We start from the raw sequence: 15,103 nt of genomic DNA on the forward strand, positions 1-15,103 counted from the left end.
CAGGGGAGGGAGGGAGCAATTGAGGGGACTATTTTATGAACTATATAGATGTCTAAGCAATGTACTGTATACTCGAAACTAATTTAAATAAATAAATTTAAAAAATAAGAAAAATTCTGGCCAATGGTCTGTAAATGAAACTTTTGGAAGGCACCTTACAACCCTCTTTTTTGCTGCCTGGAATGTAGATGAAATATCTGGAGCCACAGTAACTATTTTAGACCATGTGATATGCCCTTGGACCAAACCCTAAGGATGGAAGCCAAGAGATAAGCATAATAGAGAATAAATATTTAAGAGCATGGGTCCCTTATGATGCTGTGGAGTTTTATACCAGCTCTGAGATGCCTACTTCTTTATGATTTAAAACACTAATATTAGGATTTTAAGTTCTAGTCAGCTATACCAAATTCAACTGATATGCTGGATTACAGTTTACTTTGTAGATTTGACTTCTCTCTCATTTATGTCTCAATATCTAGACTTTGGTTGGGGGTAGGGAAGTAACGATCTTGATTCTGGCTGTACAGCCAATCTAGCTTTCCTAGCCCCTCCGCCCCCCACCACCAAATCAAATAAAAAAAAAATGTTGATATTTTAATCCATAGCTTACTACAAGTTTTAGTTTTCAACTGCTTCAGAACTGATAAAGGAAAAGATGGATAAATCAAAATACCTACTGCTACCAAGGACCAAAGCTTGTTTAGCGAGCAGTGAGAAGTTCAAGATGTGTGGAATAAAAGGTATTGCAATGAAGTTTTAGAAGAGACTGATAAAGTCATTAATGATGAGATTACAAAGAACCCTGCGTTTTAAACTCAGGACCTCTGATTTTATCTTTTAACAAGAGAGAACCATCAATAGAGTTTTTCTTAAAGGGAGTGGCAAAATTAGATTTAGTTTCTCAAGATCATTGATAATGTGGAGTAGTAAGATACTCAAAATAAGAAGATGAGTGAGACATAAGAGCCCTTAAGTTATTAGGAAGGAGGAAGATGCCTGGGGCCTGATGACACCATGGGGCCACCTGTCTCCTCCAGGCTCTTTACTATGGCAGGAGAAAAAATACCCCTCTACCTTGTTTAAACACCCTCATTTGGATTTTCTTTTATATATAGGGGAATTAAACTCCTAACTGATGCAGGTGGATGATACTATTGATTTAAAATAGGAAATATATGGTGGAAATTAAGTTCTGGGAAAGGCAAGCTGGTTGCCATAGCTGAGAAGTTAATAGGACCTAAGGAATATCCCTTTACACCAGGAATCAAGCTTAAAGCCATAGAAGAAAAGGAATAAATGAGGCAGCCCAGGTGCGAGAAAAATCAGTTGCCAGAAATTCAGATTTTGTTTTTACTGAATGATGGTATAAGCACAGAAAATTAAACTGGAGGTCTGACGTTGGAAACTAGATTCTAAATTCAAAATTGATAAAAGAAACAAATTAAAAGACAAGTAGTTTTTAAATTAAATTAAGTTTTATTTCCTAAATAGTTATTCTTTTTATTTAGAACTGAAAACCTTTTTCTTCTCTCCTCCTTCCTTTCTTTTCTCTCCTTTCCTCCTTTCTTTCTCTTTTCTTTCTTGCTTTTCCTTCCTTCCTTCCCTCCTTCCCTCCCATCTAGGTTTTAATATCTGATCTTACACTTTGTATCATAATGTTAGGTATGTTATAGACTGAATTAGATCTCCTCCTAAATTCATATGTTGATGCTCTAACTTCCAATATGACCGTATTTGGAGACAGGGCCTTTAAGGAGGTAATTAAGTTAAATGAGGTCACAAGGGTGGGACCGTAGTCCAATCTGATCAGTGTCCTTATAAGAAGAAATGTGGATACACACAAACGCGAGGCACCAGGGCTGTGTACACACAGAGAAAAGGCCATGCGAGGACACAGCAAGAAGGCAAGAGAGATATTTAGGCCTCAGGAGAAACCAAACCTGCCAACGTCTTGATCTTGGACTTCTAGCTTCCTAAACAATGAGGAAATGAATTTTTGTTGTTTAATCCATCCAGTCTGTGGTATTCTGTCATAGCAGCCCACGTTAAAACAACCAAGGTATAAGATTCTAGATTCCTTTCACTGAGAGCAATGTTAAGTTTTATTTATTTGCATAATGAAAAATAGGTCCTCACAACTGTACGTATTTCTAAAAGTTGATAGAATCTTGGTATAATTATTTTTACTTTTAGGGTCACTACACCGCAGATATTTCTAAAATTCTGATATTTTAATATTGTACTATTTGGTTTTTCTGGTACTATAATATTGTACAGATTAGTATCTTCCACTTGTAGCTCTTAATTCACATTCAGCATGAATTTAGAAAAGTGAACTAAACAATGTTGGCTCATATTCATAAAGTCTGAAATCAGACTTTTTGGAATTCAATCTTCAACTCTACAATTTTGGAACTGTAGCTCCTGCCACAATTTTTGAAAGCTACTTTCAGACTAGAAAAGCAAACCAGATAATTCTTTGTCAAATTTCTTTCCTAAAGACTCAATTTCATTAAGAATTAGAAAACCAAGTCTTACGTTTGTGTAACTATTTGTAATTGTTCTTGCCAAGAAATATTCAAGGTGTTTAGATAAGTCTGTGGTTTTAAAATGGCAGAATAGTTCTATCTTCTCTCGGAAAACACTTCAAAACAAAAAGGGATGGAACATAATAGAACATAAACTTCAAGTTTGGCAAAACTAGAATTTCAAACCATTATACATAAGGAAAGTTACCAAATTCTGTGAAAGTCAAGCGAAGTGGGGGGTGCTGGTAAGAAGCCAAGAGGAGACACCTATAGCCAGAGATTTCAAAGGGTCCAGTCCTCCAAAGCAGGGGCCATGGCATGAGGCAAAACAACAATGCTTTGTTTGGAATACTAGAATAGATTGCAGCGGCTGGAGGCAGGAAGTGCCCTGAACCCAGTTTGGCATTAGGGGAAATCTAGGGAGATGAGCTGAAAGATGACACCTACAGATGTGCTGCAGACAGCAGGCAGGCTGACAGAAAGGAATCCTGCATTGTTGGTAGCCTGGAACTGCTAATATCTGCTGGCTGTTCACAGCTGCTGTGAACAGAGTAAGTTTTGCTAGCCTGGAACACAACTTGGGCTCTTGTGTCTCAGAACCTCTTGCAAACTTCCAATTCAGGAAAATGTCATCTCATTCAAAGATAAGCAATAATTTAAAAGGGACTGGCAGAAAATGTATACCACGTTAATTAAAAAAAGAGAGAGAGAGAAGGAACAAAAATAAAGCAATAGCAGATGAAGGCTACTCACGAGAAAAAGGCTGCCATGGAACAAATAATAAATATAATCAAATATATCATCTCGAAATTTAAAAAATACAAACTGAAACCATCATCTCTATAAAATAAGAGCTCAAAGCAGAGATATGAGAACTCAAGGAAAATTGGTGAAGGCAAAACAATAGAAGGAGGTGAAATATAAGCTTGTAGAAATCAGAAAAGAAATGGCAGAGGGGAAAAAACCTTCCTAAGGGGAAGAATACTGCTAAGTCTCTTGCTCTGTGCTACTCTCTGTATGTACTATGTTGTGTTCCTTAACTACGTGAAAGGACAGTTGGACTCTATGTGTTGGTGTCTTTTGTCAGTCACCATCATCTTTATGAGAACTACAAGGAAGCATGGGAACAAATGAGTCATGCATGCAATTCAAGTCATAAACAGAACGACAGCGAAGGACAACAAAATAAAGTTAATTAAATTAAAAGCAAAAATCTTATTTTTAAAAACCAGAGTGGAACTAAAAAATAAATGCAAAAGTCAGTTTGTTGGGGGAAAAATACTAAATAAAAATAAACCAGTACCAATATAATCATGGGAAAAGAGAATAAAAACACAAATATGCAAATAAGGAACAATATTGGGGATATAATTGTAGAAACCTAGAAAACAAAAACTCAAATAAGAGCTTAATTATACACAAATACATTTGAAAACCCGGATAAAATAGATTTTTTTTTTCCTCGAGAGAATACAATTGATCAAAATGACCTCAGAAAAGATCCAGCAACCCTACTGGGTTTCCATCCAAAGGAAAATTGGTATCTCCAAGAGATATCTTTATTGCCATTGCAGTATTATTTATAATAGCCAAGATATGGAAACAACCTACGTATTGACAGGTGAATGGATAAAAATGTGATACATATATCTGTATACACACACACACACACACACACACACATGACAGGTGAATGGATAAAAATGTGATACATATACCTGTATATATGTACACACACACACACACACACACACATATACGCATATATATGATGGAAAATTATTTAGCCATAAATAAGGAAATCCTGTCATTTACAACAACAGGGATGAACCCAGAAGACAATATACTAAGTGAAATAAGCCAGAGAGAGGAAGACAAAGACTACATGAGCTCACTTACATATGGAACCAAAAAACAAAGTCAAACTCATAGGAACAGAGAGTATAATGTGGTTATCAGGGACTAGGGAATGGGAGAAATAAAGAGATGTTGGTCTAAAGGTACAAACTTTCATAGATGAATAAGTTCTAGGGATCTAACGTACAGCATGGCGACTATAGTTAATAATACTGTATTGTATTGACCTTTGCTTAGAAAGCAAATCTCGTCTTACATATACACATACACATAAATGGTAACTATGTGAGGTGACAGATGTGTCAATTAATTCAATGGCAATAATCATTTCACAATATGTATGTATATCAAATCATCACATTACACACTTTAAATATATACAACTTTATTCATCAATTATACCTCAATAAAGCTGAAAAAATGAGCTCTAAAGAGAGAAATATCTAAAAATTATGATAGGAGAAGACGAAACATAGCTACTTGAATTGAGAGTCAAGAATTGCAGACATCACAAAATGCTCACTGTCCATGAGAATGACCGAGTCCAAGTACCACCAATTTGTAAGTCTCCTCTTACATTGATTGACCTTTGCTAAAGCCAAGGAAAGCAATCAAAGTTTTTTCTCAGAGTTAGAAGGCAGAATAAATAAGATACGGGGGCCAAAAGCATATGATTTTGACAAGGCAGACGGGCATACATATAGAGAATGGAAACTGAAAGAAGTTGACCCAGAGGCAGACTAGAAGTTCACACCCTAGAGCTACACAGTAAAATTGAGAGTCATCCCGTTGTGAGACTTCCTTGAGCACATGCCTTCTTTCTCTACCAGCTTTGATCACTTCATCCATTTCCCCTTTTCACTGATTAAGTAACACTTCACACCAGAGGTTAATTGCCTGGCTCTTCAGCTGGGTAACCTCTTCCATGAGAATAAGTTTAATGTTTCTTTTCCAACATGGTATGCCCAGTGTATACTGGCCTTATATTGTGCCAGCCATTACATATTTGCTGAATGAATGAATAAATGGGGAAAGCTTGACATTTTTCGACAAGAAGCAGAGAACAATAAGAAATGTGGCTGCAGAGACATCAATTCTTGGCTCAAGGAGGTGCAATATCCCCATAGGAATGGGGCATCTATTCAAGACTTAAAGGTGCAGTGAGAATGTGCAAAGTCTGCTTGGGAAATGGTAGTGCATCTGCTGAGAGGCTGGAGGGACAGGTTGGAGAGAGAATCTACATTTCACGACGTGATAGTTAATAGGAAAAAAGGATGGTTCTACACCTGGCTTTTAAAAAGTCAACTTCACAAGCACAATCTGGAGCAATCTGGTTTAACTCAATATTACAAGTAAAGGAATTAAACCAGACTTTGAGATCTTGGTAAACAATAAGCTCACAATGCATGACAGACAGGATGTGACCATCAAAATAATTATGTTGAGATAGGCTGCATCGATAGGTTCTACAATCTTCAATGATGAAGGTGACAGGCTTGAACTGCTCTGGGCTGTCAGGCTCTTGTATGACTTTCCTTTATGAATACACTATAATAAGCAGAGTTAAATTTGAACATATTCAGAAGAGAGGCCCCCAAGGATGATAAAGATATTCAAAAGTAAGTTATGCGAAGAACAGTTAAAGCAACTGGGGCTATTTTGCTTAGAGAAGGAAAGACTCAAAAGAGACATGACAGCTGTTTGAGGATCTGAAGGGCTGTCAAATGGAAGAGACTTTAGTAGTTCGACCTTGAGGGTGCAGACCTGGCACTAACAGGCAGAAGCTTCAGGCAGATGGATTTCTGCTCAATACGAGTGAGGACTTTGAGCTGCCAGAACTACATTCATGGCGATGGGAGAGCTGCCTCAGCAGTCAGGGAGCAACCTGTCACTGCAGGCACTCCAGCCCACACAGCGTGACTGCGTGCAGTGAGGCTGGACATGGCATCAAGGGCTGCACTGGATGTCAGACTAACTGACTTCTAAATTCTTTCAACATGGAAATCCTGTGATCAACCAGCCTTTTGACAGACATGTTCGTTAAGACGATCACTTGAGATTAGTTTTGTGAAAGTGCTTTGTAGACACGGAAGTGTTTTACAAATATATGGTACTGGTATTCTTTCCTCATCACCTTGGGAGACTTCGATTGATTGCCATTTTCTCTACTTTAATCTCCCTTCAACCTCATAAAGATTTCTAACTTATAAATGCCAAATTTAATGTTATGACCACTATTCCCTATCTAGGTCTTCAAATTTTCAAAATGCTTCCTAAATAATAAATGATTCTTCATTTTTTCACTATTTAGTATGCTGATTGTGGTCCTGATTCTATGGTGCAAAGGGATGGAGTAGCTAAGTTCTCACATGCCACCTGATGGGGAAGGTTTCAGTAAGATTAATAGCATCTTCACAAAAATCTGTATATCAAAAAAAGTCTCCACATTAATAAACAATAAATAAGCGAGCACATTAATAAATAAACATCAGAGACTACGTTGATAAAATTTGATCTATGTTCTTTATCCACAGTGACCTCTGGTGGCCCAACCAACTCTCAGGCAATGATAATATTTGTTATTTGGTGGCATAGCTAACTTGCCACAAGGTCTTATGACTTGGAAAAATTGTCACATAAGTAAAATTCCAATTCTATTTTGGGTGTTCAAAATATTTTCTCCACTAAACTCCAATATCATCTCTAACAAGTAATGACTTGACAGCTTTGAAATATTTCTCCTTTTTTCTCCACTCTTCAGGGGATTTAACACAGGCAAAGGCAAGCTGAGAGAAAAAAGACGGGGAAATCGGGAAGAGAGCAAACTGGACACAGACTCTCCCAAAAAGTAGTCAACTAAGTTGCAAAGCAATCCTCACACCCAAACGTGTGTTCTCCCAACTGTTTCTGTATTTTATTCTCTAATTGACTTAAATCTAGGGCAAAAGAGATTTGGAAACTAGAATTTATACAAGGTAATAGTGAGAAAATAAGGTTCAGATAACAAGAAATACAGAGATTTTTTTGATATACTTCTCTTTTGATGCTGTGTAGCATTGAGAAGGAAACAGATTTTTTAAAGAACTTTTAGTTTATACTCTATATTCGGTCTAACACATTCTGTGTTTATATTCTGTTAATGAGGTTTAACTTTTAATGTAGGTTATACTTCCTTACATGAAGATGATGTCTGGGAAGAAAAATCTACCAAAATACTTTCATGTAATGTGATTACAACTCTCTAATAATGAGTATTCAGGGAAACCCCTACAGGTTTCTATTAAAAGTCAGGAGGAGGCAGGAATAAATGGGCTCACAAATCATTCTCTTATGCACATCGTTAGCATTCCCCAATCCATCTTAGTGGAAAGGTTGCTAAAAAGGTAAGACAATGGTGCCTGTCTTCAGTGAACCACTTTATTGTATGGCTAGCCTTAAATTAATCTATGCTGGATTGAACACTTGGATACCAGTAGGTCTGATGGGGGTCTGCTAGTGTTTGATAAATGTTCATGACTTATCAGCATTAAAAAGGAGGAAATGCAAGGCCACTATAGTCAATGTATTCTATACGGTTACATTGACGTGTACATAAGTGAAATAAAAATATTCTTTTCAGGGATCATAGAGTGGATCTTTGAGAAATACAGGCTTCAACAATGACAAATCCTCTCTTCCCTAGGGCTAGGACATACCTTGATTCCCATAGCTGGCATCGATTCCAGAGCCATCCCACGAGTCCACAGCACTGTCTACACTGGGTACAGTAGAGGGGTACATGTCGGCGAGTTTGCCTGGCTTCTGAGCTGGAGAGGAGTCCTCCTCCGTCTCTCCCAGGTCGCTCAGGTGGCTGGAAATGGGGAATTTCTTGGGACTTGATGCCGACTGGGCTTTAAAGACAGGAACAGAATTTAAGTATCGGAGTAAATTTAAATAAAAAAATATCAAACATTCTCTGGCGAAAGAGTCATTTTCCTAGAAATACACACATAGACATTTGCACATCCTTTTGGGGAAGGAAACACACTGGAAATCCTTAATTGTGGCTCTCGACCCACTCACCATCTGTCTGTTTCTTAATTTTCAAGGTGACAGTCTCTCCTGCCATCTGTAGCAAATGGATGGCTTCACTCAGAGGCTTCCCTTTCAAGCTGCTGCTGTTGATGGCGAGGATTCGGTCTCCTATGTGGATTGCGCCAGTTCTGAAACACCAAATAGTAATAGGAAAAGCAGAAATAATCCCTGCATGCCACTGAATGTAAATTCTCCGACAGACTTTACATATTCATAATAAAGACTTGGCAAGGGTCTCTAGAAGTCACTTCTAGCTTTCTCCTGGGCAATGTTACAAGATAACTGCATCTGCTGTGAATTACTTTTTAGTTTCAAATAAAATTAGAAAAATTGTTTTAATTAGTATTTAAAATGGACTTGTGCGCTTTTTAAATTCCAAGAAAGCGGAGTCATTTGGTATCCCTCTTAAAAATCCCAAGGAAACGAACAATGTTGGGCAATAAGACTAGTGATGTTTAGCATGGGGCATTTCCTTCTTTCTACAAATTGAAAATACTGAATGTAATCATTGCTCCAGCTCACCGGAAGTGAAGCTCAGAGAGATGGGGACATATGCCAGACCCTGGTGTGGCAGAGCCCCTTGCTGGTGATTCCAAGGATTGAAAAAGGCTGATCTCGGGAATCAATTATAGTCATGCACCACTTAACCACTGGAATATGTTCTGAGAAATTTGTCATTAGATGATTTCGTTGTCTGCAAACATCATAGAGCACACTTACACAAACCTAGATAGTACAGTCTACTAGTACGCCTACCTAGGCTATATGATATAGCCTATTACTCCTAGGTTATAAGGCTTTACAGCATGCTGAAGTATAAAATAATACAAGATTAAATTAAGTACAAGAGAAAACGATGCAATCAAGAGACTCAGTAAACACCAGATGTATGAGGCTGCTGACAATGTAACATGGCATACCATTTTATAACATATTTATATAAGTAGAAAGAGTACACTCTAATGATACAATGTATAGTATAGTAAATTCATAAACCAGTAACAGTCATTAATTATTATCAGGTATTATGTACTGTATATAAATATGCTATATTTTTATACAACTGGCTACAATGTCACTAGGTAATAGAAAATTTTTAGCTCTGTCATAGTCTTATGGGACCACTGTTGCATAGGTGGCCCATCTTTGACCGAAACATCATTATGTGGCACATGACTGTAGTGCTATGTTTGAATGCAACTCTGCCACTACCAGCTGTGGGACCTCGGTACCTTGTTCTAACCTCTCTGGGTGTCAATTTCCTTATCATTACAATCATCTCACAGGGAAGCTCTGTAGATTAAATGGGAAGACATATGTAAAGGGCCTTGCATGCTATTCGAAACGTAGAAAAAGAAAATTAATTTGTTGATCAATAAATTAATAAAACTTTGGTCTTTCCCCTTCTTTTCCCATCCTCACCCAATTCTGAGCTAGTAGATTAGAATTTATAATTTGGATGTTCAGCATGTCTATCTTTGTTTGAAAATGCTAGGTGGGAGTAGACTCGTAGTAGGTGGATTCATGGATGGTGTAAAAATTCATATCTGTCCTCTCGAGTTGAAGGCTGTAGAGTGGAGAGTCCATGTGCTAGCCTCCTGTTGTACTGCTCACTTTCACTACAGTGAGTGAAGGAATTAGCACAACTCACAGGGCTGCTCATGACTGAGTGTTCTGATTGCAGCTTGCTTCTGGGGCAGCAGGCAGCTGTGCTGGGCACAGCAACCAGGGCGACAGAAGGACACTAGGTCATATAGGTTATAAGGGGATGCTTAACAAGTCCACTAATGCATCTAGTCTCAAAGAATTTTTTTTCCTGAAAAAAAAAACAAAAAAAACACCTCATTCTTTCATGACAAATCTCTGGTTTATGAAAGATCTATCTTGTAAGCCATATAACACTTGGCCAGTAGCTTGATAAATCAGATAAACATTAATCTTTTCTTGTTTTCTCTCTAACAGAGATACTTAGAACAGGAGGGAGCCTGAAGAAACCATATCACAGGTGTCTCTGTTAATATCCGAATACAAAATTCTAATAGGGTAACTAACCCCTTTGAGCAGTTCAGTGCCCTTGTTTTACAGATGAAGATGTTAGATGAGCTGATTTCTATGGTATCTTGCAGCTCCAAAAATCTGCAATGCAACGTCTCTATTTTGCAAACCACTGTCTTAAAGTGTTAGCATGAATGATGCGTGTGCATTCCTAAGCCAGGTTACTTGAGGATACATCTAGTTATGAGGTCTCAATATTCCTACGACATGTCTCAGAAAGAAATGCAGTTTAGGAGAGAGTGGGGAGGGAGGTTGGGAGTGCGTGCTAAGGAAAACAAATTGCCAAAGGAACAGGTGGACATTCCAAATTACAAGATATTATTAAGATGCTACACTTGTTTCCTCAAATCTTTGAAGACAAAGACTGTGTCATCCTCTTCCGAAAACATGGCAGCTAAGGCCAGCACCTGTCAGGTAATAGAGGCTCAGTAAATTTTTGCTGAATTGAATTGGACAAGCCTTTTAACCTCCCTGAACTTTAGTCTCCCTCTCTCAGAATGGACACAATATAAATCTACCTTCAGTCAATCGTGGTCAGTTTATACATTTCTAGAGACTAATATCAACGCTAAGCCCATGACACCTTTCACTGCCTGTAAGAGGCCCCTCAAAGTCAAGTCAGAGCTCTGCCTGGGAGTTCTCAAGCTCTAAAATCAATCTTTTGTGCAGATTTGAAAAAGTCAACAGATAACCAAGCATGAGAGGGGAGTGTGTTTTTATGTGGCTGTGAGAGAGGAAACCCATATCAGACACAGGTAATTGTAGCAGTTCCTTCAAATTTTACCTTTCAGCTAATCCCCCTTTAGTGAGGCTTGAAATGATTATAGGATCAAATGGCTCTTCGGTTCCTGAAATCGTGATGCCAAGGGGCCCCCCATAGCGCTTAAGCTCCACGGTGTAAATAATCGCTCCGGAACTTTCTTGCTCATCTGCAATAAATGCCAAGGAGTCATAACTGGTTACTTCAGAAAAAGCAAAGTAATAAGACACATGTGTTCAGACAAAAAATAAGAAATGCAAAACATCATCATCAAAGCATTATATCTCAAAATAATTATTTTGGGAAGTAGCATTACTTTAGCAGGATGTTACATTCTAATTAAGGAGATAGGCCGTTCACTGCCTGATGACTTATGTTTTAAACCTGTGAGTGATCCACCCAGTTGGCACTGCAGGCTCTTTAGACTGTATCCATGCCTCGCACAGGCTTGCCCAATATTTTGTAAGTGAGCCATAAATACCTGTGGGATGAACACATGGCTGAGGAGGCAATATGGGAGGAGAGAGTCGTGCAGTGACAAAGGGATCAGGCCACATAATTCCTATTTTCAGCCTTAGCAAGCAAGCTAACTTTCAATATTGAAAAGTTGATTTTACTAAAGGTTGGAGCAAACTTTAACATCCACACGGTTAAATGGGGGTTTAGAGAGGTTGGGTGGGAAATCTAGAATCCCTTACACATCATTCCACCAACTGTCTTAAAATGTGAATCATGTTGACGAATTCATGGATATTAAAACAGAGGTTTGAATGATTATCTCTCATCTTGAGATTAAAAGCCATGTAGGCTATGTTTCAGTAGTATATACCAGGCCGCCAAATGTCATATGTTAATTTTCACTCTTTAACATTAGTATGAAGGGAGACATTTGTGAATGTGGTCTGCTCAAGCATTGGTCTGAAAGATGTCATGGGATGTCTTCAACATGGGTGGGTTTTTTGGACTGTGTTAGGGTTGCAAATATGAAGTCTCAGAATTCAGAGGGTCTTATTTGTTTATGACTTGCTTAAAGTTTTTAAGTGTTTCTTGTTTTATTCTTGGGGCTTGGGAGCTGTGAATGGTTAAGAAGCTGTTCGATTTCTGTACCTAAGAATGCAAAGAAATGGTCTAGTAGCTACTTTAACAAAACAATCAGCTTTTACAGTCAGACTGTATCATGGCAATGCACTAACACAGTCACATTTCTGCAATGAACAGCTGTTCATTTATGATATGAAACCCTAAAATCAGGAGGAAAAGAAAAATTCAAATTAACCATTCGGTTACCTGTGTGTGCAGTGCAGAATTACAATGAATGTAAAATGAAAGGTTTACAGAGTAACGTAGTAAGCGATGCGTCTTCTCCCACCAGCGCTTACTTCATTTCTGGCCATAGGTTGAGAGTTCTGGACTATACACCTCGCCTCTACTTCCTCCATGCTCTACCCCTAATCTGCTTCATGCAGAGAATTAAAGACCAGCTACCACACACTGCAATGTCTAAATCAACATCTTGGGGTATAAAAATCTTCAATATTAGACTCAAATTTATAATGAAAGCTGAGAATCCTCTACATCAAGACTTCAAAGCTCTGTTTGATGGTTCACAAACTCCTTCCAGGTTTCTACATAAGCTATGGCCAACTTGCTGAAGACGATCTGCTAAGGAACTGCCGAGAGAAGCACTAGGATACAGGTACTCAAAATGTGGAGTCTAAATTTTTCTACACTGTGATGTATCATCACCCTTCAGAGCTGGCTTTGACATATACAAACGGCATTATTGAGTATGTTACACATACTTTGCAGCCTGTGCCACCGACTATATTCTGGATAAAAGCATCGGTGAGTCATTTGATTAGAAAACTCTGGCATAGTTAAATCAGTTATCACTGGGCACTCTGCTGGCCATTCAGTGTGGGTGCGTATTCCACTGGAAAGACCCTGACCCTTTATTGTTCTCCCTTAGGGCAAGCAGGAGCATACTTTGTCAGTGGGCCCCAGGCATTCTCGATTTGGCCATCAGCTCTTTATGTGTGTTGTGGGAAGCTGCCCAGAACCCAGACACTTGTGAGAAGTTTCAGCTGAAATTTCAATACAGATGAAAACAACCACTGGTCCATGGGGAGCTGATCAGGGTGCAGTCCCAGCCACTGGGCGAACCTGGTTTTAATTAGCTCATTTTTCAGGCAACCAGACTGAGTTTCCTCTATTATCTTTGGACAATTCTGCACCTTGAATCAGAAAGATGACAAAATAGCACCAGCAATGAAGTAAACAGGTTAGGACAGTCAGTTTTAGGCTACTTTATGTGGAGACATTTTAATTAGTCCCTGAGGCCTCACTATAACTAGAAGGCAATTGCTAGGGCACTCAGTGAGTTTAAATAGCGATGGAGATGCAAATCAAGAAAATGGCAGCAACTTAACGAAGGACACATACTTGTGACCACAATGGGGTGGGGAGGTGGGGGGAGAAAAAAGTGATGCTGTATTTAGATTATGACAGAAATGGAAGCTTATTTCTGATTTCTTCATCAAATAAACTGCCAGAAACAAAAAAGAGAAAGGGGAGTTTTAAGAGATGTTACAACCAAAAGCAATGAGTTGATCCTTTTGGATCCTAATGTAAACTATTTTAGAAAAATAAATCTGTTTATCATCTATCTATCTATCTATCTATCTATCTATCTATCTATCTACCTACCTACCTACCTATCTACCTACCTACCTACCTATAGATATATATTAAAATCAGGCAAATGGAAACATCGAGTGAATATTTAATAATATTAAGAATTCTTGCTAATATTTTAAACTGTGATGATATTTAGTTACATATTTTATAAGTTTTAAATTCGGATGGGAGTACAGATGAAGCAAGATTGATTATAATAACTGTTAATGCTAGGTCATGCATGATGGTTCATTACACCATTTTCCCATATTTTTAATATATTTGACGTTTTTATAATATTAAAATTAATAAAATATTATTTTATTAATATTTAATTTAATACATTTATCATATTTATAAAAATAAATATTTAATAATAAATATTTAATTCAATAAAAACCCTATGTCAATGCCTTGAGCAAACAGACATTTAATTAGTTTGGCTTCCTTACTTTCATAGACAATGGTGGTAGGCTGTACATGTCTCATCCAGACCCTTATGAGACCCCTCGAGACCAGGACCCAGAGTGTCCCATTGCCACTTGCTCTAGAAGAGGACCTCATCTCAGCTCTACCCAGTTTTTCATTACAATGATTTCTTCCAATGTTTGTTTTGTTTTCCTGCTAGAGACCCAGCCTTTGCTTCTCTCCCTCATATTTATTTTCACCAGTGCTGCCAACACATAATTCCTTTTCTTTTTTTCCTAGAATATTTTAAAGGCATAAATCTGAATATTTTACTCTCTTACTTGATGCTTTTCATTGGCTCCCCAGTTCCTTAAGAATAACGTACAACCTGTTTCTTTGCATGAGCTGAGCTGGAGCCTCTGAGTCGCCAGAGGGTCACACTACCCTCCCATCCCAATCCAGTCTCCTAAATTCTTCTTCATAATCTGCAGTTCTTTAAAAAAAACATCTTTCTAACATCTTTAATCTTGCACTTGTTACTCCCTGTGCACAAACATCTTTTTTCCTTTGGAGAATTTTTCTCTTACTTTAAAACTTGGCTCAGATGTCTCATCCTTCAGGCTTCCTGGCTTCTCAGCTTGGGCTGGAGGCCTTTCCTATGAGATCCCATAGCTCCTGTATATTCTTCTAGTGTTTCTCATCTTATTTTAATTCTTGCCCTCACTCCCCGCCCCCGCCTCCC

General features: G+C 38.1%; 1 protein-coding gene across 1 annotated transcript in view; it reads right to left on the bottom strand.

Annotated features, from left to right (window-relative positions):
* The window catches only part of GRIP1 (glutamate receptor interacting protein 1), a 145,674-nt gene that overhangs the window by 29,880 nt on the left and 100,691 nt on the right, over positions 1-15,103 (bottom strand). The window contains 3 exon segments of the mRNA XM_025041074.1: positions 8,084-8,278; positions 8,451-8,590; positions 11,302-11,446. Coding sequence (XP_024896842.1) covers positions 8,084-8,278; positions 8,451-8,590; positions 11,302-11,446 — 480 coding nt within the window.

The sequence above is a fragment of the Pteropus alecto genome, unplaced genomic scaffold (assembly GCF_000325575.1).
Source record: "Pteropus alecto unplaced genomic scaffold, ASM32557v1 scaffold76, whole genome shotgun sequence".
NCBI lineage: Eukaryota > Metazoa > Chordata > Mammalia > Chiroptera > Pteropodidae > Pteropus > Pteropus alecto.